The 24117-nt window shown below is 37.0% G+C and overlaps 1 protein-coding gene across 1 annotated transcript; it reads left to right on the forward strand.

The window, feature by feature from the left end:
• The first annotated feature begins 312 nt into the window (after positions 1–312).
• rab27a (RAB27A, member RAS oncogene family) lies at positions 313–21505 on the forward strand. The gene is made up of 6 exons (XM_065283699.1): positions 313–469; positions 11873–12045; positions 17008–17093; positions 17165–17268; positions 17403–17526; positions 20567–21505. The coding sequence occupies exons 2-6, from the start codon at positions 11893–11895 to the stop codon at positions 20766–20768; spliced, it is 669 nt and encodes a 222-aa protein (XP_065139771.1). The 5' UTR covers positions 313–469; positions 11873–11892; the 3' UTR covers positions 20769–21505.
• Positions 21506–24117: the final 2612 nt, after the last annotated feature.

The following is a 24117-nucleotide window of genomic DNA, read 5'->3' on the forward strand; positions in this document are numbered from 1 at the left end:
TAATCTGAGTATATACACATTTTTACATTATTTTAAACTGCTCAAACAATTTTTTTCTTATTAATGCACAAAATGCCGCAGTTTATCAAACCCCAGCATTTAAAGTTTCACATTTGTACAGAAGGAGATGCGCGATGCAACGTGACGTTTGCCAAATAGTCCAAATTTACTGTTTTAAAGCTTTGACAGTAGGATTCATAATAATATTAATTTTGTAACTTTGAGGTTACGATAATATCCCACGACTTCATTAATATTCATCAGCTATGCCTTGCCCATAGTAGGATTGGCAGTTCTGCACGGGAAGTGTCACGTCACAGCACAGCAGCTCGTGCACTCGCTAGCGTTCTTGTGGGTGTGGGAGCAACTTTAGGAAACAAAGTATCCGCAAAGTCTCGCCTGTTTAAATATTTTACAGAAAGCTTTCAACATTCAGGAGAGCTAAAGAGACGTTCAGCTAACTTTTCTGGTAAGTTTATTGATATGTGTTTACAACTTATCGGAAGATGCTGTGATAACAGTTACGTAGACGATGTCTGATCTCACGGTTTGATAAACACACTTAAGGACAGGTAGATGTTCAAATTTACATCGTACTTTTAGTATTTGTGACGGTAGTAATACTGTATCTTTTATTAGCATGCTTATGGATTTATTACCGATATATCGTACAAATGTGCCATATGTGTTGTCTTGTCAGACATTAGTTTATGAGTAGAGGACGGTATGTGTACTGTGTAGTAGTGAGACTTTCATGACCAGCTGTTAGTTCAGGTGTATTCACGAACACGTGGCTTTTACCTAAATCAGATTTTACCATCTTTATAACTCCATTAATGTCCGACAAATGATCCAAGTGCTGATACCAGAAAAGTGTGTTAAGATAAAGATCTAGGATTGTTACTTTAAATGGGAAACTGCACAGTTTCACTCCCGTATCAGGTTACACACCAGGAATGTCAAGCTTTGATCGCTTTTCCTTTTGAATGATGAAATATCCATTAGTTCCTGCTATCTAAACCATATGTTTGATATGAATTGTTATCAGGGACAGCTTAATTATATAAATTTGACAGATTGAGCTGCTTTCAATTTGCTATTATAGTAATATGTGGAAAAATGAAAGTGACCCTAACACTTTTGAATGGTAGTAAGCAATTTAATGTTACATAAGATGGTTGGAACGAAAAAATAATACTAAAGCTTCATTTGTAATTGCATAGTAAGCTTCATAATGATATATTAGATACTAGCCTACTACATTATATACATATCATTATACGCATAATGAGATGAGTGTCATAGCTGCATGCATACTTTTATCTTTTGCATTTTTCATCTTTGCCCTTTTCTAACCTGGGCAGTGGGCACATGATGGCTTAAACCTTTTTTCTTCAGTGGATCAGTTTGTGTTGCATTACATCTCCCGTTCACCCTCCCTAAATGGTGTCACCATTGGAGGCTGTGACTTGATGCAAACTAACCCCGCACCTCCTTCTCATACTTCTGAGTGACAGCTCTTCTCTGGGCAAACACTCCAAAGTCCCAACCAGATTATTGATTGCAAGGTGGCAACCATATGATTTGACGCAAGCTACAAATGAGCGATTTCAATCCGATCAGGCATTCCGCTTTCCTCGCCGTCCCGGAGAGCACGCTTAGCTACGAAAGACGCCATGGGAGCGCACTTTGAAAGGAAGAATCGCCCTGATCCGCATTTAACACGTTTTTTAGACGTGACATGCAAACGGCCACGGGATGCTGGAATGTATATCGAAAATATTGGAAATGTGTTTATAAACCATAAAAAATTTTTTGATGTTGAATAATTGTCCAGCCGCAGGACAACAGTTTAGATGCCTTAAGGAATAGTTCATCCAAAAAGGAAAATACTGCAAATTTGTGTGTATAAATGATGACCGGAATTGGCTTTCATAACATCAAAGTCATTAACATTTCATAAAACATCTCTGTTTGTGTTTCACGCAGAAAAGAAAGCATTAGATGATTTAGTTTTTAGTAAGCTTGCACTTGAAACCATTTTAGGAAGCAGCCTGTGCTCATAATGAGAACTTTCCTGAGAGCTCAAATAAACTTTAAACTGGTTTATCCTTTTTCCTATGCTAAGGAAAGCAGGCCAAGCGAATATAAGCCGAGACTGTGTGTGTTTGTGTTAAGCAGGGCTCTTGGCAGTGTTGGGAATCGATGGTCACATGATGAGATGCCAAGAGCACATGAGAACCAGCTGATGGTTATTAGATGAACCTAATGTTTAATGTTTTAGTTTAATCTGACACCCCAAAATAACCTTTACGGTATATGAACCGTGTGTGTGTTTTTACACTTACATTCATCTACATAACTGTTTTGTCCAATGACCAATCTTATGTATGTGATGAATGTGTTTGAGTGTGTGATTTAATTTCTAACCACTCCAGCAGTCAGGATGAAATCTTGATATTAGTGCTACTATTAGAACAAAGTGTTTGGTCATTAAGTAAATGTTTGGCATGTAACCTCGTCCCACACAGTCTGTGCTACCGATATGATTAGGGTGTTAATACAGATTTCACATGGTCTTAATTCAATTTCATTCCAAAGTCTTTCTAAAGCTCACTGATGTTGGTGGGGTAAACAAGTTTTGCACAGGCTAACATCTCTCTCATTTTCTCTATAAAGTGTACAAATAAATAGTTTAAAATCATGTACTTAATGCTATAAATACAGTCCTAAACGTAGGTTCGGGAGGAACCTAAACATTCAGATCTGTCAATCATCTCTAAGAGTTTAGTGTTTCCCACACATTGACTTTACTTAGGCGGGCCGCCCTAGTATATTAACAACCACCCAAGTATATCTGGCATCATATTTTGTCTCTTTTTGTTCTTCACTCTTTGATAATGACATTATGCGTGGAAGCATGTCGTGTCTCTCTCGATAAGTTTGATGAGCATTTTTGGTCTATATTTTAAATGGTCAGTCGGGTCCAGGTCGAGACGAGAGAAGGATGACGTGAACTCCAATGGTTCGCTTCCTTTGGTAGTCTCATAATTTGCATAAATTTGAACTTTTCTTAACTTTCTCGCATCGCTGGACGCACCCATACAGGCACCAACGGTCACTTTCCCCTCGTGTCGCTGGAAGTCTTCCATTAAAATGAATGAGATTGTGTCACTCTGGTACAGAGCTCTGGAATCAACATTATAGCCCATTGCGTTGCAATGCATTGTGGGAAGGATCCGCCATGTTATATGCTGCGCTCAAGCGAACAGACGCTAGTCTAGTACGCAGTTACCAAAATTCAAAAGCCCAAATAACTGTTACTGACAACAAACACAACAAAAAGGTTTACTAGTTTTTTAGAAATCCAGTTAAAGGTTATGTTTTGTCATCTTACTGCTGCAAACCATGCCGTGCAACGCCGTTTAGTTAACTCGGAAGTCTTCGTGCCATTGTGCTGTTTCCAAGTGGGAAAACTAAAAAATCTGACTCTTAAGATTTTTTTCCCATGGGAATCGTTACTGCGATTATGTCAATGAACTACACAGCAAGAGTTCGTCATTTTGGACATCTTTTTGTCTGTAAAATGAAATCGTTAGCAACTACTTCTCCAGTCGGCACAGCAACCACCACTACTTCCGTAGCATAAACTCCCAGAATGCATTGCGTTGCATTTCGTCGGTGACGTCAGATTCCCGAGCTCTATAGCTGGTCGCTGTCTGTCTGAATGGTGATAACAACTGTTGCTTGTTTTAAAAGTCATGGCCGCGTGGCGTGCTTCACTTTCTTTCTTCCATTTTTTTTAAATAATATTATTATTAATGAACCACCTTTATATATATAAAAAAAGAGCAAGGATATGGTAGCAAAAAAGCAATGCTAATGTCAAGCCCACTGAACGAGCACAGCTTAAGCTGACTCAAGATATAAAAAACGCAAAGCTGTAATGTAAAGTCACCTGTCAACGCAAGTAAACTGTTGAATTTGAAATAATGAGTGGATTAAAATTAGGGATGCACCGATATGGAAATTTTGGCCGATACCGATAACCCTTTATATTTGGGGGCCGATAACCTATATATATATATATATATATATATATATATATATATATATATATATATATATATATATATATATATATATATATATATATATATATATATATATATATATAGGCCGATAAATATTCATATTAATTTCACAATGAAAAACTCCCAGACCGCGGACATCTTGTCTTTGCGCTAGACTAGCATACTCTTCTTAAGCCCGCAACACGTGTCATCTTCGTGCTATGTCACAGAAAGCACCAATCAAAAACTCCACATGGCCAGCAATGGGCAAGTGAAGTGGTTCAACAAACCGAAATAATACATAATTTATCGGCCTTATTTTGCTATCAGCCCGATAACCGCTAATATTAAAAATAAGCAGTTATCGGCCGATAACGATATGTCGGGCGATATATATTTCGTGCATCCCTGATTAAAATCTTCTAATCTGCAAGAGATAAAGAGAAAGAGGTGAACTTTTATTGCTTCTGCTTTCTAAAAGAAAGTGAAGAAAGCTACATAAACCATTATAACACGGGTCACATTTATAATCTATAGACCTGCACTGTCTATCATTAATATACATATTATTGTATTCAATAGAGTTTGTTTTGTTTTTAACAATGCTGTCCTGTATATGTACAATTTTTCCAAAACGCAAAATAATTTTTTTACATAGCCTTAGATTGTGTTTCACCAGAATGTGTCAGAGCCTGAAAAAATATACAGCACATTTGATGTAGCAGATCAGAGTTCATGAGTTTAGTTTGTCTTTCACACATAGAGGCTGATAAGAGAGAGGTGGACGACATCATTAAAGGCAAAAAGTTGACTTTGGTGTGAAAGCGCTTGTAGCTTCATGGACCTGCATATCTCCAGCCCCCTCGGTTAACATTGGCGTGCCGCCCAGGGTGGTGCTCTGCTGGGAATGTTTGATAAAGCCTTTTCTTTTTTTCTTCCTTTTCCCTTTGCTTTATCCAGAATCCAGACCCTCATCATGGGTTCACACAACTGTTTTGGTTAGACAGGAAGCACCACTTGGGTATTTTGGTATGCTAAAGCCCATTGTGGTGTGTTGTTCACTGGTTTGTTATTTCTCAAAAGGGAAATGTAGATGTTGCTGAAGGTCACATCCACATGAAGCCAAAGCTTTCCCTATCCGACCTTTATTTCTCGTTCTAAAAAAGTCAGTAAACACGGCATCGTCTCAAGAAATATCTGCGTACACACAAAACCACTTAAACCGATAATACCAGACCAGTATGTTGCGCTGTAATTCTGCCACATGATATGGTACAAAACTTTTATGTATACAGATAAATGCGTCTCCGTGTGGACGGGCTCTTAGATGCTCAGTGGTTCATGTAGTTCAGGAGATTGTTGTCTATTCAGAATGTCAAATGATCATCACAGACATGTCTCATGATATAGTTGAATGCTGAACTCTGAACGGATCTTAAAGGGTTTGTGTGTTCACTTATATGTAGCACATAGAGAAGATTATACTTGAAAGTGCTTTGTTTTCCAGGAGGAAAATCTCTTTTATAGCCATCTTAATGTTCCTGTGGCTCTAGTAAACATCATTATGTGAAACGAGAAAGAAAACAAAACTAACAGGAATGTTGCATTGAAGATTTGGGTTCCTTAGCGTTTCTGTAAAAGGGTGATTCTCACAAAATCCACTTAGAAAGTGTCCAGCATCAGATTTTTTTAAAAAAAAACCTTGAAGTCAATTTTTTTGCACATATAAGATTAAAGTCTGAACTTACTTTAACCTTTATTTTTAGAGGATTTAAAAAATATTTCCTATAGAATTATTTATATTTTTTAGATTATCACGATCAAAAATTATCATTACCGTAACATGATATTACATTAAATATATGCATTTACAAAGTCATGTTTCGGTAATGAGAACTAAAAAGTTGTCTAGGTACTATGACAAACAAAAGTTCAACTTTCATCTGGAGAGAAAAAAATAAAAACTGCTTACGTGGTAGCCATCTTCAGTGTCACAGTCAATTATGTCCCTTCCAACAATTTTTTAAAAATGTTAGGTTTTTGAGAGCTTAAACAATGATTGAAAATTGTTGCGGAGGATGAGAAAATTGGTCTTGGACACATTTATGTTCCTTATTATTGTCTCTAAATTTACCAATGATCACCAAATAGCACATGTTTCTTTACTGTAAATGTTTATAGTATAACATGCACTGAAGCTTTTTTTTTTATTATAAATATTTCCGTGTCAAAGAACCCAAATCCAGTCATGGACACGTTGCGGTAATGAAAAATTTCCACTTAAATGTGGAAAAAAACTACAAAATTGGTTTGTATGATGTCATTTGAAATCATGTGCAAAATAGTACATGAAGAGATGTTTGTAACTGTATGCTTCTTATTTTGATACTCTGTTTACTTTGCATTTACTTTTTATCAAAATGTTTCATGACACCTCACAAGTCTAATTTCGCGAGAATCACACAAAAGCTTCTTATTTTCAGCAGAATTAACCTCATAAGAGCCTAATTCAAGTACTGTGTAACTAAAAAGATCAACTTTCTCTTAAAACCTGTTTTGCATCATGCAGAAGTTACACTATTGCACTATTCAGTGTTTTGCAAACAACAAACGTAACTTTTCTGATGATGTGGAAGTGATGTCCGGTGATGTAAAGCTACTGTCACTCGTGTCCTCACATTCAGGTGTCCTAGCAGAAATGTTATGTAAATGCAACAGAGTTGAGGTTTTGTCTGAGCAAAATCAAATGACTGATAGCATGCACGTTAAAGATGCAGTTTTACTAAACGTTTCCTCCGACATGATTTATCTTGCTGATTTGATCTGATGCTGATTTTTTTAGCTAAATAGACACTGGTAAACTGCAGTCAGTGTGGTAAGACTGTTAAAGGGATAGTCATTAACATTTATGCACGTGGCAGACATTTTTATCTAAAGCGACTTATAGTGCATTCAAGCTTTACATTTTATTAGTACGTGTTTTTCTGGGGTTCGGACCCATGACCTTGCCTCTGCTAACACAATGTTCTACCATCTGAGCTACAGGAACACCCAAAAATTAAAACTTTGTCATCATTCACCAACCCTAAAGTTGTTACAAAATCAAACCTGTATAAATGTCTTTGTCCTGCTGAAAACAAAGAAAGATATATTATGCAATGTTTGTAACCAAACCGTATTTTTTTGTCCTACTATGGAAGTCAATGGTGCTCCTGCTTCCTACTCGATTCAAATATCAAGTATATATTTATACAGGTTTTTGTTACAACTTAAATGGCACGTGAATTCATTTTGTTTGTTGAATAATGTTAAATGGGGCATTTCTTTGTCAGTGTCTTGGTAAAAACACATTTGAGCAACTGATTTTTAACACCATGATTCTTGTAAAAAAGCAGGTGTAAAGGATCATTCGCACTTTAACGATAACCATAACTTTTTTTTTTACGTGGTCGGTTCAAAATCCATTCTCAAAGGCCACAAATAGATTTTTCCCCATATTTATTTCCGCAAAGATTTAATGTAAGATTAAGCACGTAATATTAAAGTATTGATAAATTATTCGAATCGTAATTGCATCGAAGAAACATCCAATGCATCTGTGAATATCGCACTGCTTGTGTGTTAATCGACAACGCACTGTATTGCAATGAACTGTGCAATTTATACTCCTAACGTCCACACTACCGGACCAAAATAATAACTTAATTCTCTCACATGTCGCAGTACTCACAAATAATTTACTTTTAATGGCATTAACTAATATAGATTGAATTTGATAAAAACTTATGCAATTGTTTACATGTCATTAATGTTAAAGGGGTCATTTTTTTCTCAGTGTCTTGTTAAAAACACATTTCAGCAACTGATTTTTAACACCATGATTTTTGTAAAACAGCAGGTGTAAAGGATCATTTGCACTTTAACGATAACCATAACATTTTTTTCCCAATTAATCTTTTTTTTTACGTGGTCGATTTTTTTCATATTTATTTACGCAAACATTGAACGTAAGATTAACGTTAATCTAATTACTAGTCTTCTCCACTAGATGTCACCCTCTTTTTTGCCTTGCTCGATGTTTCCAAGGAGCGAGACGCAAGCCTTCATTCATTCATTCAGTGCTTAAAATGGCGGTTTCATGTGCTTCGTCGCGACATCAATGACACCTTCACATAAAAAGTATAGTGTTGTGAACAAGAACAAAGCTGCGTGATTTGTAATTTGTAATCTGAATCGATACCCAGCTCTAACCATAACGTTAACTTTATTAACGTTAAGGGTGTATCAATGCGATGCATTGGTTAAAATTTCTATTGATTTGATGCATTGATGCCACACTTAAAATATCAATATGAGGCACCTTTATTTTGACACTCTTCCTTGACATAATGTCCATCTATGCATTTCCGCCAAAGTGCGCATATATTAGGTATGTGACAAAAAAAAAAATTCTAGAAAATTCATATATAATTATAACCATATGATAGATAATAAAACAAACTTTAAAATGTTTTTTAAATGATTAAAATCGGATAATTATTAAGAAAGTTATGGCATTTTTAAACTCGAAAATTGGGGGTCATTTTTGTACCCAATTAACACAGGAAAACTATGAAAAACTGTGACCTCTTCCGCTTGACCAAACACTTCAAAATATCATAACTTCCTCATATCTTGGCCTATTTGCATAATTCAAACACCAAATTGTAGGTAATTAACAGCCCAACAAAGTTAAGATGACATCTTTTTAAAAGGTATATATAAGAATTGTATTATTTCTGATTAACCACTAATTAATGAAACCGAGAGCATCAATCCACGCATATCTTTCCATATGAAATCAAAGCCCTCTCAAATAAAAGCTATATTTTTATATATTAAAGAAACATTTCATTGTTTCTTTAATATTTCTTAATTGACTAATAATGCTGGCGAGCAATTTAAATGGTCAGATGTTATTAATACATTAATTGATGATTATGTTATTTATCATTAATAAATCAATAAATGCATGCATGTTGCATGCATGTATTTATTTATATGTTTGACAAAATCATGCCAATAATGTAATCTAGAGATTCTAATCCTTCGTTCTGTATGATTACATTGAAAAATACTGCACGGATTGATGAAAACGGAGACGTTTTGGAAGCCAATATGATTGAATGGGCGATTCTGCTTTTGAACAACGTCACTTGCGGATCTTAAAAAAGCACATGCGAATGTTACAATCAATCCCAAACTTCACCTAATTCAAGTTAAATGTATATTCTATAAAAAGTATTTGGTTTGAAACAAAAAAATACTCGCCTTCATAAAGGATTTAAATGCCAAACACGAGACAAATTTTGCTTCGCTTATAACTTTCTTCTTACGACAGCAATCTTGGAAATTCGAACGTGAGAATCAACGTGAGGAAGTAATTTATGTCACTAGTATATGTGCTTTAGAGGTATTATCAAAGCAAAGATACAACAGATCTTTTAAGTCACCGACGCATCTGGCGCTGAATACCTGCTGGGAACACATCCGTGGGAACAAAGCAATCGTGCGCGTTACGTCATTTTGTCACGTACCTACATATTTGTTTATTTTCGTGTGCTAGTGTCAGCAAGTAAATGCAATGCTGCAACAAAGCGGTTGTTGCAGCGAAGACACAGCAAAAGATGCAGAAGTGACATCTATCGGACGCAAAGACGTTCATGTTACACATTTTGGTTGCGTTCGTGAGTTATTAAAAATGTAACTGCATAACTAAACATGTAATATTAAAGTATCCATAAATTATTCGAATCGCAATTGCATCGAAGAACTATCCGATGCATTAGCGAATAACGCACAGTCGGCACGCTAAACGATACCGCACCGTATCGCAACAAACTTTCCGATTTATACCCTTAATTAACGTCCACACCACATGATGAAAACGATAACTTAATTCTCTCACATGCCGAAGTACTCACAAATCATTTAATTATATTGGCATTAACTGATATAGATTTCATTTGATAATAACGTATGCGATTGTTTACATGTCATTGAAAGTGTAACTATGCTTTTCATATTGCCTTTATAGCGGCTATAACCAACAGATGTCCTCGGCATGCTTTGTTTCGTGTATCTCAACCTGAATCTAGTTTGTGTAATCTATCATCTTATCTATTTGTGTAGTCATTGCAGTAGAAATACATTACGTAGTCAATTTCATTACAACTGTAAAAGCGCTGGATACCCGAGGTAATTTTATGAAATGGACCTCAGCAAAGAACTTCTTTAAGTGTCATCTGCCATTTCAAATACCCAGGCACTTTAAATTAAAATAGATTTGATTGGCTTTCAATGGTTTATTGTTGTGACACCTTTTATCTTTATAGTTGTGGTGTGAACTCCTATTTAAAACTATATAATTATTGTCCATAGCTCTTAACACCAAGTACGTAGTGACTATAATTGTGTGTGTAGGAGTCTTTTTTTTGTCATTGTTGTTTGTGAATAATCACATCCAGGGCCGTAACTGACTTCAGGCTGCTGGTTGTGAATAATAGCATCAGGTTTTATGTTTCCTGAACTTGTAGGTCCCGCTGCCCCTCCCAAACCCTGACTTCAATCCTTTCAAAGACACACCAATGCTTCTCTGATGGGTTCTTCAGTAACGTGTGTGTGGTTCCCCGTCGGTTTTCCGGCTCCAGACATTAAGCAGCTTACGATTCGGTGTTTAGTGCCGCTTGGGGAAAGAATGTGGCGTTTGTTTTTTACGTTCCTGCTGCGATCATATGATCAAACTCACAGCGAATATTCTGGATGCGTTTCTCCAACACAATCTGCTTGTGGACGTGTTAAGGCAAGACATGGATCATATTATGAAATCCAAATGTTGTAAAAGGTTTAACACACAAATTTAAAGGACTCACCCTCATTCCAAACCCGTAAGACTTTGAGATGAAGTTTATTTCCATACATTTTCTGCATTCATATAATGAAAGTGTACAGTGAACACTCTTAGCAGAAAAAAATACAAAACCGGTCACATTTGGGCAGTACTTAAAAAAAGATACACATTAATGGGTGCATATTGGTCCCGGAAAGGTACATTATGTACTTAAATAATATTTGGATAAGGGGTACTATCCCAGTAACAGTTTGTACCCTTTTCCTGACAGTTCAGGTGCTTTACTGTATATAAGGAACAGACCAAACACACAACATAAACCAGGTAAAGTCAACAGACAACCCAACAAATCATTGTGTGTTCACTAGTGTATGTGAAAGGTTAGTGGTTTGTTTAAATCATCTGTTTTAGGAAACATTACAGAGGGGCGATGTCTCGCTATTTGTGTCCTTAGGCTAAAACTTAAGTACATACTTTGAGAAACTTTGAGATGTCTGCCAGCATTTGGATGCATTCATGTGTGATTAAAAGATACGTTTGTACTCGTGTTGTGTCTATGGATATTCCCGTTTACCATGTAAGCAACTCTTTACAGTTTTTTTTAAACAAAAATGTGTCTGCTTTTTAGCAAATGTCTCAAATTCTCTTCTTGTTTCCTGTTACTACATCAGCACTCTTACATTGATAAAATCACCCATCTTACTTCCTTTTAATCTGACGAAGAAAATTGTATTGCAACAATGCACACATAATACAGAATGATATGATGGGCTTCACGTTTATAAAATGTTTTTCAGCCGGTCACACAGATGAGCTTATATCTGAACCCAGAACATAAAAGTTGTAATTAATGGACAGTGCATTTGTTTGCAGAGTTTGTGTAATGTGTCATGTTTGTTTTGTGTGTCAGGTCCTCTCTCAGGTCTCAATATGTCTGATGGGGACTATGATTACCTCATTAAGTTCCTGGCATTGGGGGACTCTGGTGTGGGAAAGACCAGCTTTCTCTATCAGTACACAGACGGCAAATTCAACTCCAAATTCATCACTACAGTGGGCATAGACTTCAGAGAAAAACGAGTGGTGAGTAGTTTTTATTAGTTTAAGATATTAAAGATCCCCTAACCTAGGTGTTTTCAGCAATATAAAAATAATCTCTGGTATCCCCAGAACAGGTCTGTAAAGTTTCAGCTTAAAATATACCACAGATCTTTCATTATACGATGTTAAACATGGCCATTTGTGGCTGCAATGAAAACACAATGTTTATGTGTGTGTTTCTTTAAATGCAAAGAAAGCTTTTGTCCCCCCGTATGCAAAGTTGGGGTAGAGCACTTACACATGTGCTTTGGATTACAACAAAATGTGTCTCTAGCAGAAGCTTGAACTACGCGCTCATAAGTCGAAGTCACGGGTGGGGCGTAATTAATGTGACATCACATTGCTAGGGGATCCTGAACAGCCTGTTTTGTGTGATTGTAGCTGTTTAAAGGAGATTACACAAAGAAGAATAGATGGATTTGTATAATAACAGGATGTTTCTGCACACACCCTGGCGACTTATTTTCTGCTAGAAACACATTTAAAAGTGCATTATTTAGGTTAGGGGTGCTTTAAAACTTTTAACTGTCAGAGAATGAGTTACATGTTTACTTTATTTTAATCTGTGTGTTTTTTTATGTTTCTTTGTGAGGTTTCTTTGATATCTTTAAAGGAACAGTATGTAGGATTGTGGCCAAAACTGGTATTGCAATCACAAAACTTGTGGCTAAAACTGGTACTGCAATCCCACAACTGGTGGCCAATACACAAAATGACAACATAAACATCAGTTGAGGGCTGCAACTCCACTTTTTCAATGATAATATCCTGGTTATACCACTGTTGTCAGTGATATAAGTATTTGAAATGAAAATGATTTCTTAATGTCTAGTGACATTTCAGGGCCATTTAATGATTAATTGATATACATTTCTTACATACTGTTCCTTTAAGTATATCTCAGTCCTTCCAGAAAAACGCGAGTTTTTTTGTGATTGTTGCAGGCAAAAATACTTGATCTTGCGGCATGGTTTCTTAAAAAATGCGATGGAATATGTGGGATATTTATGCAATTTTATGCGATAATACTGCATGAACTTGCAAAAACTGTTTGCCATGACAACTGGGGACATGGCTGTGCATGTGCGAAGTAAATGCAAAATTTTTGCAATCAACTTTCTGCTAAGATATTTATGACTTTTTGCTACGAAAATGCGAGGTTTATGAAATAATGCAAGCCCCGCATATTTTGCAAGCAGAAATCTGCAATTCATGCGGTGAAAGTGCAGCGTATTTAAAAAATGCGGCCCGGCATAAATATGTGGACTTTGGCTGATTATGCATTAAAACATACGATCGCATAATCGCGTTTTTCTGGAGGGACTGATATCTAAAGTACCGTAGTACTGTAAAATTTGGAAACTTGTTCTTTATATTTTTTTCACATTTATATATTATTTATAAACAAATTAAATGTTACTAGGAATTATGTTTTGACTAAAAGCATCTAAAATAAATTAGAACTGTTATACTTTATCATCTAAAATTGAATAGAATTGGCAAAATCGTAGTTGTATTTTATCAAGCAGCTTCTTGAGGTCTCACCATAAGATGCATTTAAAAAAATATTGAAGTTAAAGGGACATTCCACTTTTTTTGAAAATATGCTCATTTTCTAGCTCCCCTAGGGTTAAATATTTGATTTTTACCATTTTGGAATCCATTCAGCCGATCTTTGGGTCTGGCGCTAGCACTTTTAGCATAGCTTAGCATAATCCATTGAATCTAATTAGACCATTAGCATCGCGCTAAAAAATAACCAAAGAGTTTTGATATTTTTTCTATTTAAAACTGGACTTGTAATAATCAAGGACTGTACTGATGTAACATGGCTGCAGCAGGCGTAGTAGTGATATTACGCACTGCCCGAAAATAGTCCCCTTGGTTACTTTCTATGGCAGGGGACTATTTTCGGGCACTGCATATTATCACTATGCCTGTTGCAGCCATGTTTCATCAGCAAAGTCCTTGACTTCTTAGTACACTATGTAAGTACAGAAGGGTCAAGTTTTAAATAGGAAAAATATCAAAACTCTTTGGTTATTTTTTAGCGTGATGCTAATGGTCTAATCAGATTCAATGAATTGTGCTAACGATGCTAAAAGTGCTAGCACCAGACCCGGAGATCAGCTGAATGGATTCCAAAACAGTAAAAATCAAATGTTTAAAGAAATAGTCTACTCATTTTCAATATTAAAATATGTTATTACCTTAACTAAGAAGAGTTGATACATCCCTCTATCATCTGTGTGCGTGCACGTAAGTGCTGGAGAACGCTGCGACACTTCGATAGTATTTAGCTTAGCCCCATTCATTCAATGGTACCACTCAGAGATAAAGTTAGAATTGACCAAACACATCAACGTTTTTCCTATTTAAGACGAGTAGTTATACGAGCAAGTTTGGTGGTACAAAATAAAACGTAGCGCTTTTCAAAGCGGATTTAAAAGAGGAACTATACTGTATGGCATAATAGCACTTATGGGAGTACTTCGACTCGGCGCAGTAACACTCTTCCTCTCCCATTATGAGAGGGAGAAGGGGAGCGGATTTTTCAGGCGAGTTGAAGTACTCCCAAAAGTGCTGTTCCGCCATACAATATAGTTCCTCTATAAAATCCGCTTGGAAAAGCGCTACGTTTTATTTTGTACCACCAAACTTGCTCGTATAACTACTCGTCTTAAATAGGAAAAACGTTGATGTGTTTGGTCACTTCTAACTTTATCTCTGAGTGGTACCATTGAATGAATGGGGCTAAGCTAAGTGCTATCGAAGTGTCGCAGCGCGCTCCAGCGCTTACGTGCACGCACACAGATGATAGAAGGATGTATCAACTCGTCTTAGTTAAGGTAATAACATATTTTAATATTGAAAATTAGTAGACTATTCCTTTAACTCTAGGGGAGCTGGAAAATGAGCGTATTTAAAAAAAAGTGGAATGTCCCAACATCGATTCTGTGATTTAATTGGCTGCTTTATCTTCAATATTTAGTCTACATTATCCATTTCAAAAATATATTTTTTTATATTAAATTTTTTTAAATGAAATAAAATAATGTTTGTCTATATAGAGACAATGGGGTGTCACGAGACACTTACTCCATGAGACGAGACACTTTTTAACCCCTTCAGACCCTGCGTCCACTTGAATGGACATCACATGTTTTGTGGTTCAAACCAATAAAAATGCTGATCGACCAATCACAATATGGCACACTGATTATACACTTAAAAAATCAGATTTGAAAGGGTAAAAAAGATCCTCAATGATAAAATATAATAACATAATTCATGTGTCAACTGACTTCTCTTCTCTCTCATCCACTTGTGATCCGATCGACCAAAACACATCTTAGTGTGTTTTCAGACCTGAGCCTTGATTTCGGAATCTGGTGTGTTCTCTCTTGGTTCGGTTCGTTTAGACATATGTGAACACGGCAATCGAGCTCGGATCCACACTAAAACAATTGCAAACAAACTCTGGAGCAGTTGGCTATGAGTATGAAAGCAATCTGACCCAAAGGATCATTAACCAGGCCATCTTTTTGCTTTATTAACCAGGAACATACCTGATAGCTTTTGGTGATTCTGGTGAGCATGTCAGCGCCGTTCAAAACCAAATAAAAGTATAAGTTATATAACCGCAAGTTATATAAACTGATTTGAGCGTAATCCCGGAAAATAAACAGATGCACTTTGACCAATCAAAGGAGAGTTTACTCGCACATGAATTATATTAAAAAACTCTGGTCCGTTTGTAAGTATTGCCTTGTGAATGCTAACCGAAGTAAGATGAAATTGCAATGTTTTGGCAAATTGCGATTTAACCCCCTTGGTTTCAGAACAAAACATTCGATGTACAGGTCTGAAAACACCCTTATTACCAGACAGGTATTAATAACAGGGCCTCAGAGCGAGGGTTTTAAACAGATGGGATGCTCCAAATGTTAATGATTAACAGTTAAACACAACTCATCTCAGACTTTATAGGAGTTCCCAAATTAACGATTACTGGAAACCCAAACAAAACGGCACATGCAGTAAAAGACTGAATAATTAAAAGCAAGCACTGTAAAAGGTTTAACTTCATGCTGATATCACAAGATGCTTTTCAGCTCGATGTGTCTACAAAAGTCATTTAAAACTTTTACACATACACTTTCAGATTAAAATAAATATTGATGTCATATTGTATTTATGTATACACGTACATATGATGGTATATTTTCATAGCTATTCAAATGAGGCTCGTTTCTCGTTTCTTATTGGTTCAAATGTTTCCTGCTTTATCTGTACTCTCTTTATTGTTCTGGTGTTGTCTGGCCGGGACTCCTGGGCTGTTAAATCACCCGATCCCGTCTGTATCCGCATGGAAACTTGCCCTCAGGATACATGTGGCCGTTCACGTGTAAAGCTCAGGGATAAATACACACATTAGTCTGAGCTGTCATGAATATTAGATGCTGGAAAAACATGCTAGAAACTTCTGAATAGATACAGAGCAAGTTTTCTTGAATGAAGTGTACCAGCCTCAGGTGCAGGCGGTGTAATTCAAACTACTGTGGTATATAAAATATCCATAATGTACTAACCAATTGTGTGTGTATGTGTGTGTGACTTTGTGTTAGGTTGTATAATGGATAGGCACTCCTAGTTTCACACAGTTTCAGGAGTGCAGTGTGAAGGATCCCTCCTTAAGAACAAACACCTTAGCACTTATCAAACAAACGCTGATCATTTAAAACTCCTAAATAAAGAGAAATGTCACTGTGTAATGTGTGACTGTATGGAAAGACAAATCTTACAAAGCGTCATAATGATGATAAAATCCTGTCTAGATGATTCTTTTGACCAATAAAAGTGATTGTATCAAGTTTTGCAAATCTACTCCCCAATGTTACCCTACAGAAATGTTTTATCAGAGTTTCTGTGTTTTCTCTTTAGGTGTACAAATCGAACGGTCCTGATGGCACCGCCGGCAAAGGTCAAAGGATTCACATCCAGCTGTGGGACACGGCCGGACAGGAGAGGTAATCATATCAGATTTTTCGTGGTGTTCGGTTTTTTATTGTCGTCTGTTACGTATCTCATCTCTCTGCAGGTTTCGGAGTTTAACCACAGCGTTCTTCAGGGATGCCATGGGATTTCTGTTGCTGTTTGACCTCACGAATGAGCAGAGCTTTCTTAACGTCCGAAACTGGATGAGTGAGTATTTTACTGAGACTTAAACACACATCTGATCTTGGAGGATTAATGCTGTTAGCGATCATTTATATCTCGTCTTTTTGGAGACTGGATGACCATATATCTAATAAATACTTGAACTTTTCGCGACACAGGTCAGCTGCAGACGCATGCATACTGCGAGAATCCTGACATTGTGTTGTGTGGGAATAAATCTGACCTGGACGATCAGCGTGCTGTGAAAGCGGAAAGCGGGCGAGAACTGGCTGAGAAATACGGGTGAGAAATGACATCATTACATCTGAACACATTGCTCTGAACGTCGCACTAAATTTTGACTGGTGATTATCGTCATACACATTTTTATGATGCTGTTTTGTTCAGGTTATTTTAGGTGCTTATATAATCATGATGGATCTGATGTGCTTATAAAGTAAAATATCCACAATCAAGAATTCTCCTCATATCGTTTTCACTTTTTTTCAATTTGTTGCATTTTATGGATTTGGCAGATGCTTTTATCCAAAGTGCATTACAAGGTATTCAGTTTTTATCCTTTGAGTTTTTGCGCTGCTATGCAACGGTCTACCGCTGAGCTACAGTATCTGTATGAAGGGTGAAGACATTCAATTCAATGTCAGTGATCAGGAAAGCATTCACATGCAACATGAGGGATCTTATTGGTTCATCAGTAATAGCACACGTGAGATTATTTGCTGGTGTGTGTCAGGGTGTTCTCAAGGTGTGTGTGATGTGTGTTTTAAGGGCTGCGTCTATGCTTTGTTTGTCTAAGATGAGGATTGTTCTTGGTAAACTGATGTTTTGTAAAGCTAATATTTACTGAGTTCATGTGAGAACTCTTGAGTTTAGACGAGCGCTCGGCACGGGACATCTTTACTCGGTTTTGCTTACAGATATTTGTCTATAAGTGGATGGGACTAGAAGTAGACCGAAAGAGGGTTTTACCAATACTGATAACTAGGTTGATCCGTACTTCCTGATAACCGATTAATTGACCTATAGATCTTCCAAGGGGGCACGAATTTAAATTTTATTTAGTTCAGAGTGGCGTGTGTGGCAAATGTCAAAATATGTGTTCGGTGCATCATGTGAACCCATGTGCATCATTCGTCATCTCAAAATACATGCCTGATGCATATATGTCATAAGGATTTATGATAAAAGAGATGCTCACTCTTACAAAATACTAACTCAACACTAAACTCTGATTACACATGAGATAAAGTGAGTATCTGGCAAACATGAGCGTCTCATCATATACCCCTTTGAAGCGTCTGCAGCAGGCATGTATTTTGCATGTATTTTGCACATAGCTTCACATGATGCGCCAAAGGCATATTTTGACATGACGCGGGATGTGCAAAGGTTCACATGACGTGCCAAACATGTATTTTGACATGACGCGGGTTGCGCATAGGTTCACATGACGCGCCAAACATGCATTTTGACATGACGCAGGATGCACATAGGTTCACATGATGCGCCAAAGGCATATTTTGACATGATGCGGGATGCACATAGGTTCACATGACACACCAAAGGCATATTTTGACATGACGCGGGTTGCGCATAGGTTCACATGATGTGCCAAACATGTATTTTGACATGAAGCGTGATGCACAAAGGTTAACATTACGCGCAAAACACATATTTTGACATGATGCGGGATGCACACAGGTTCACATGACGTGCCAAAGGCATATTTTGAAATGACGCGGGATGCACAAAGGTTCACATGATGCGCCAAAGCCATATTTTGATATGACGCGGGATGCGCATAGGTTCACATGACATGCCAAAGGCATATTTTGAGATGACGCGGGACGCACATAGGTTCACATGATGTGCCAAAGGCATATTTTGAAATGACGCGGGATGCACATAGGTTCACATGATGCGCCAAAGCCATATTTTGACATGACGCGGGATGCTCATAGGTTCACATGATGCGCCAAAGCCATATTTTGACATGACGCGGGATGCTCATAGGTTCACATGACGCACCAAAGGCATATTTTGACATGACGCAGGATGCACATAGGTTCACATGACACGCCAAACATGTATTTTGACATGACGCAGGATGCACATATGTTCACATGACGGCCAAAGGCATATTTTGACATGACGCAGGACGCACATAGGTTCACATGACACGCCAAACTTGTATTTTGACATGACACGGGATGCACATAGGTTCACATGACGCACCAAACATGTATTTTGACATGACGCAGGATGCACATATGTTCACATGACGGCCAAAGGCATATTTTGACATGACACGGGACGCACATAGGTTTACATGATGGGCCCAAGACATATTTTGACATGATGTGTGATGCACATAGGTTCACATGAAGTGCCAAACACGTATTTTGACACGACGCATGATGCACATATGTTCACATGACGGCCAAAGGCATATTTTGAAATGACGCGGGATGCACATAGGTTCACATGATGCGCCAAAGGCATATTTTGACATGACGTGGGATGCACATAGGTTCACATGACGCACCAAACACGTATTTTGACATGATGTGTGATGCACATAGGTTCACACGACGTGCCAAACATGTATTTTGACATGACACACGCGGCAAACACATATTTTGACATGATGTGTGATGCACATAGGTTAACATGACACGGCAAACACGTATTTTGATATGACGCGCCAAACACGTATTTTGACATGACGTGTGATGCACATAGGTTCACATGACGCGCCAAACACGTATTTTGACATGACGGGTGTTGCACATAAGTTGAAATAACTTGCCAAACACGTATTTTGACATGATGCGGGATGCATATAGGTTAACATGATGCGCTGAACACATATTTTGACATGACGAGCCACACACATGATGGGCTATATACATGTTTTGACTGTGTGAAAAAAGAAGTCACCTAGATAGGACTTTTTTCTTGCCTGACTTAAATATCAGCTTGGAGGCGTTGCGAACATGGCCGCCTACTGGAGTGACTTCCATAAAAAGAGATGCTGTTCTGTGTGTCTCAGGGTTAAACAGGCACCATACAGCTGCAGCGGTTCCATCTTAAACCTCTTTAGACATTATTGAATCATTGTGAGTTATACACAGATGATTGTGTTACATGTTGAGTCAGAAGCGGTTGTGTTTTTCTCAGGCTGCCTGCTATCGGTTCATCTGTTGAACGTTATCACTGTTCATAGATTCTGTTCCCTCCAGGGAAAAACCCAAAAGTGGTGTACTTTCACAACATTCAAGCTAAAGCTATACCTAAAGTGCGTGTTTATTCACATCTGCAGTGTGCCGTACTTTGAGACGAGCGCCGCGAGCGGTGAGAACGTCAGTCATGCCGTGGAGGTTCTTCTGGATCTCATCATGAAACGAATGGAAAGATGCGTGGACAAATCCTGGATCCCGGACGGAACGGTCCGCTCAAACGGACACAGCACCACCGACCTCTCCGAGACAGGGGACCCCGAACAGAGCAAGTGTGGCTGCTAATACTATGTTAATGATGTCACTTCATGTTAATAGTAATAATCCTCCCTGTGTTTTAGAAGCAGCGAAGGCTCTCTGATCTTCATCGGTGTGTAGTTTTAGTCGCATTCAGATCAGAGTATCTGTGTTGTGTTAATCCCATCCTCAAATTGATGTTATTGTCAAACTGGGTGGACTCCAGATTACATCAACCTCACTGCTGGTAACCGATTTGACGTATTTAAGGGCTTTGTGAAAGTATTGCACATCTTTATTTCAAAACCCTTACTGTTAGCACACACACACATCTGTGTAGTGTTTAATGCTAGACCTAGACAAAATGCAGGCAGTGAATGTAAGATCACTGAAACTGATTTCCTTTACAAAGAATGTCCTTTAATATATAAATTAATTAATTATAAACTTTACTACAAGTTTCTAGCAGTTCAGTTTGTAGGTTTGTGACGATTAAATAGCAACCACATCAATGTCACTTTTTAAATGAGATTAAAGTATCCATAAACACTTTTTAATGCATTACTATGTTATCTTTAGTTATGTGTAGATGTTCATAAAATGACTATATAGATATTGTATTCTAATGTAGATTAGTGGTCATCATGTACATTCGTTTAGACATTTCACCAGGTGTTGGCTGTGTTTCTTTGTGCTTTTGGTGTCTTGTAGCTGTACACACACACACACACACACACACACACACACACACACACACACACACACACACACACACACACACACACTGCAATTAATGTAATGCAGTGTTGATTTGAAATGCTGTTAAGAAAATCTTTAATGTCTTTAAATGTATATCATAATCCAGGCATGTACATGATTACTGTCAGAATACTCAAAAAGTTTAACTTTATTTCTCAAATAAGTGGGTTTGCAAAGGTTCAATTGTTTAACAAAAAGTGTTCTGTGGACCATGTGGTTTATTTTACAGAATCGTTTCCAAAGTGCTTTCTTCTACTGTTAGTGCCTTATATCACTGTACCATTGCCAAACACTGTTTCTTGTGCCAAATACTGTAACTCTATTTGAGAAAATAAATATTTTATTTATTACGGTGTCATTTAATGTTGCACTGTCTTTGAGTTGCCAAGTGTGTGTGTGTGGTGAATTCTGGGATTGCAAAATCAACCCACAAATTACTTAAGGTTTTACTTTAAATGGTTGCATAACCCATTACCTTACAAAGAGTTCCTGTTTATAGTTAAGTGAAGTAGTTACAAGATTCATCCTGCTGAGGGCGCCAAAGGTCATCTGTCTCCAAACAAGTGCTCTTAATTTATTTCTTTTTGTGAAAATGTATGCGCAATTTAAGTATGTTTAAGTTATGCAAGTATAATAAATATTATTAGATTAACAGAATACAACATGAGTACACTGCAAAAAATGATTTCAAGAAAAAAAATTCTTAGTATTTTTGTCTTGTTTTCAGTAAAAATATCTGAAAATTCTTAAATTAAGATGATTTTCAAGATGAGCAAAACGACCCAAGAAAATAAGTCTAGTTTTTAGACCAAAAAGATAAAATTTAAGTGATTTTGTGCATAAAGCAAGCAAAAAAAATCTGTCAATGGGGTAAGCAAAAAATCTTGGACATTTTTCTTAAACACTAAATTCAAGAAAAATTCAAGACAATTTTGCTTACCCCATTGGCAGATTTTTTTGCTTGTTTTATGCACAAAATCACTAAAATTTTATGTTTTTGTTTAAAAACTAGATTTATTTTCTTGTGTCGTTTTGTTCGTCAAGAAAAAGCATCTTAGTTTAAGAATTTTTAGATATTTTTACTGAAAACAAGACCAAAATACAAAGAATTGTTTTTTGAAAAAATATATATATATTTATATATTATATTTTTTTGCAGTGTATGAAAATAAGGGAGATTAGGGAAATTGGTGCATTGCAGGCAAAAAATCTCTGGTAAACTTTCATTATAATGAATCAAAATTTCATGCGTAACTTTTCTCAGTTTCTTACCTTTCTCAACTGTGTTTCTGACAGACAAATCACATAAACGCATTCGTTAATATCTACAGTCAAATTCTGATTCTAAGCATGAATCATGTTTATGTGTGTATTGATTTTCATATGGTGCTGCGCAGATCGACATGCACATGACATCAAAGTACCGCGAGAGCGATTTGCGAGCACACGAAGGAGTCTACTCTTGAATCGCTCTCGCGGTACTTTGATGTCATCCGCCTGTGTGAGACCCTGAGCGACATAGCCAATCACAGCGCTACTTTTCTATGTCGTTAACGCCCTGAAAGCATAGGCGTTTAAAATAGGCTCCTCGACCTGACAGTTGCATGACGTCAAAGTACCGCGAGAGCGATTTACAGTTTTTTTGAATTGCTAAAACACTAACCCCCAATCTCTGAACCAAATTCATAGTGGCCTAAACCCATTTGTCAAATCATGCACTCTTTTTGCAAATTTCTAAACACAAACTTCTCACTAAAACACACATTTCACACTGCAATGCACTTGTTTTATAAATGCTAAACACAGTAAGGCAAAAGTTGAACACAACTAAAACACCGTTATCATCGAGTAAACACAACAACTCAAAATTCTACACACTTTTATCTAATGGTATTTTTTTACCAATTGTGTGGATTGGAAACAGTCTGAGAGGCAGATGAAGAGTATGAGGAAGAAAAGGACACCAGAGACGATGCCATTGTCAAAATTTGCAGTTGGATTGCTGACTTTTTACAAAATACAAGTGCTGCTTACAGTAATATTGAAAACTGATTATTACTTGCAGTACTTACAGTAAAGTATTCACTATATTCACTGAACTAAACTTGTGATTACAGTAATATAGTTTTTTAACAGTATTTGTCAAGTGTGTTGTTATGTACAATAAACATGTATTTTTCTGTAAGCAGATCTCCTGGATGTTGTGTTTTCCATTTTTTAAGGTAGTGTCTAATGGATGCTTGAAGTGTTTTATATTATAGACTTATGTGTGTATGATTTGAAAGCTTAGTTTGATTTTGAGTACAAGTGAAATGGTTTTGAAGGAATTGTTTGATTTTGCTAGAAGAGTCAGGGGTTCCGTGAATTTTGTTTAAAATTGGGATTTGTGTTTTATGTTTTGAGAAAATGAGTGATGGTTTCAAAAAATGTGTTTTAGCAATTCAGAAAAACTGTAAGAAACCATATGAAGTAGTCTGCTCTCGCGAAAGTTTGACGTCATCCGCCTGTCAGTTCTTGTGGCGTCGCATGAAGTCGATCAAGCCTAATGTTTGTTCATTTCTGCATTGTTTTACAACTAAATAGTTGCCGATTGTGGTTTTAACGCTGTGAGTTCAGTTTAGTCATGATGACTCAGAGT

Source organism: Paramisgurnus dabryanus, chromosome 9 (assembly GCF_030506205.2).
Source record: "Paramisgurnus dabryanus chromosome 9, PD_genome_1.1, whole genome shotgun sequence".
NCBI lineage: Eukaryota > Metazoa > Chordata > Actinopteri > Cypriniformes > Cobitidae > Paramisgurnus > Paramisgurnus dabryanus.

What these genes read in the sequence shown, in the direction of transcription:
- rab27a (XM_065283699.1), top strand. Translation starts at nt 11,893, where the DNA reads ATGTCTGATGGGGACTATGATTACCTCATTAAGTTCCTGGCATTGGGG. An exon ending in GACACGGCCGGACAGGAGAG is followed by an intron (nt 17,094 to 17,164) that starts GTAATCATATCA and finishes ATCTCTCTGCAG; the next exon opens with GTTTCGGAGTTTAACCACAG. An exon ending in TAACGTCCGAAACTGGATGA is followed by an intron (nt 17,269 to 17,402) that starts GTGAGTATTTTA and finishes TTCGCGACACAG; the next exon opens with GTCAGCTGCAGACGCATGCA.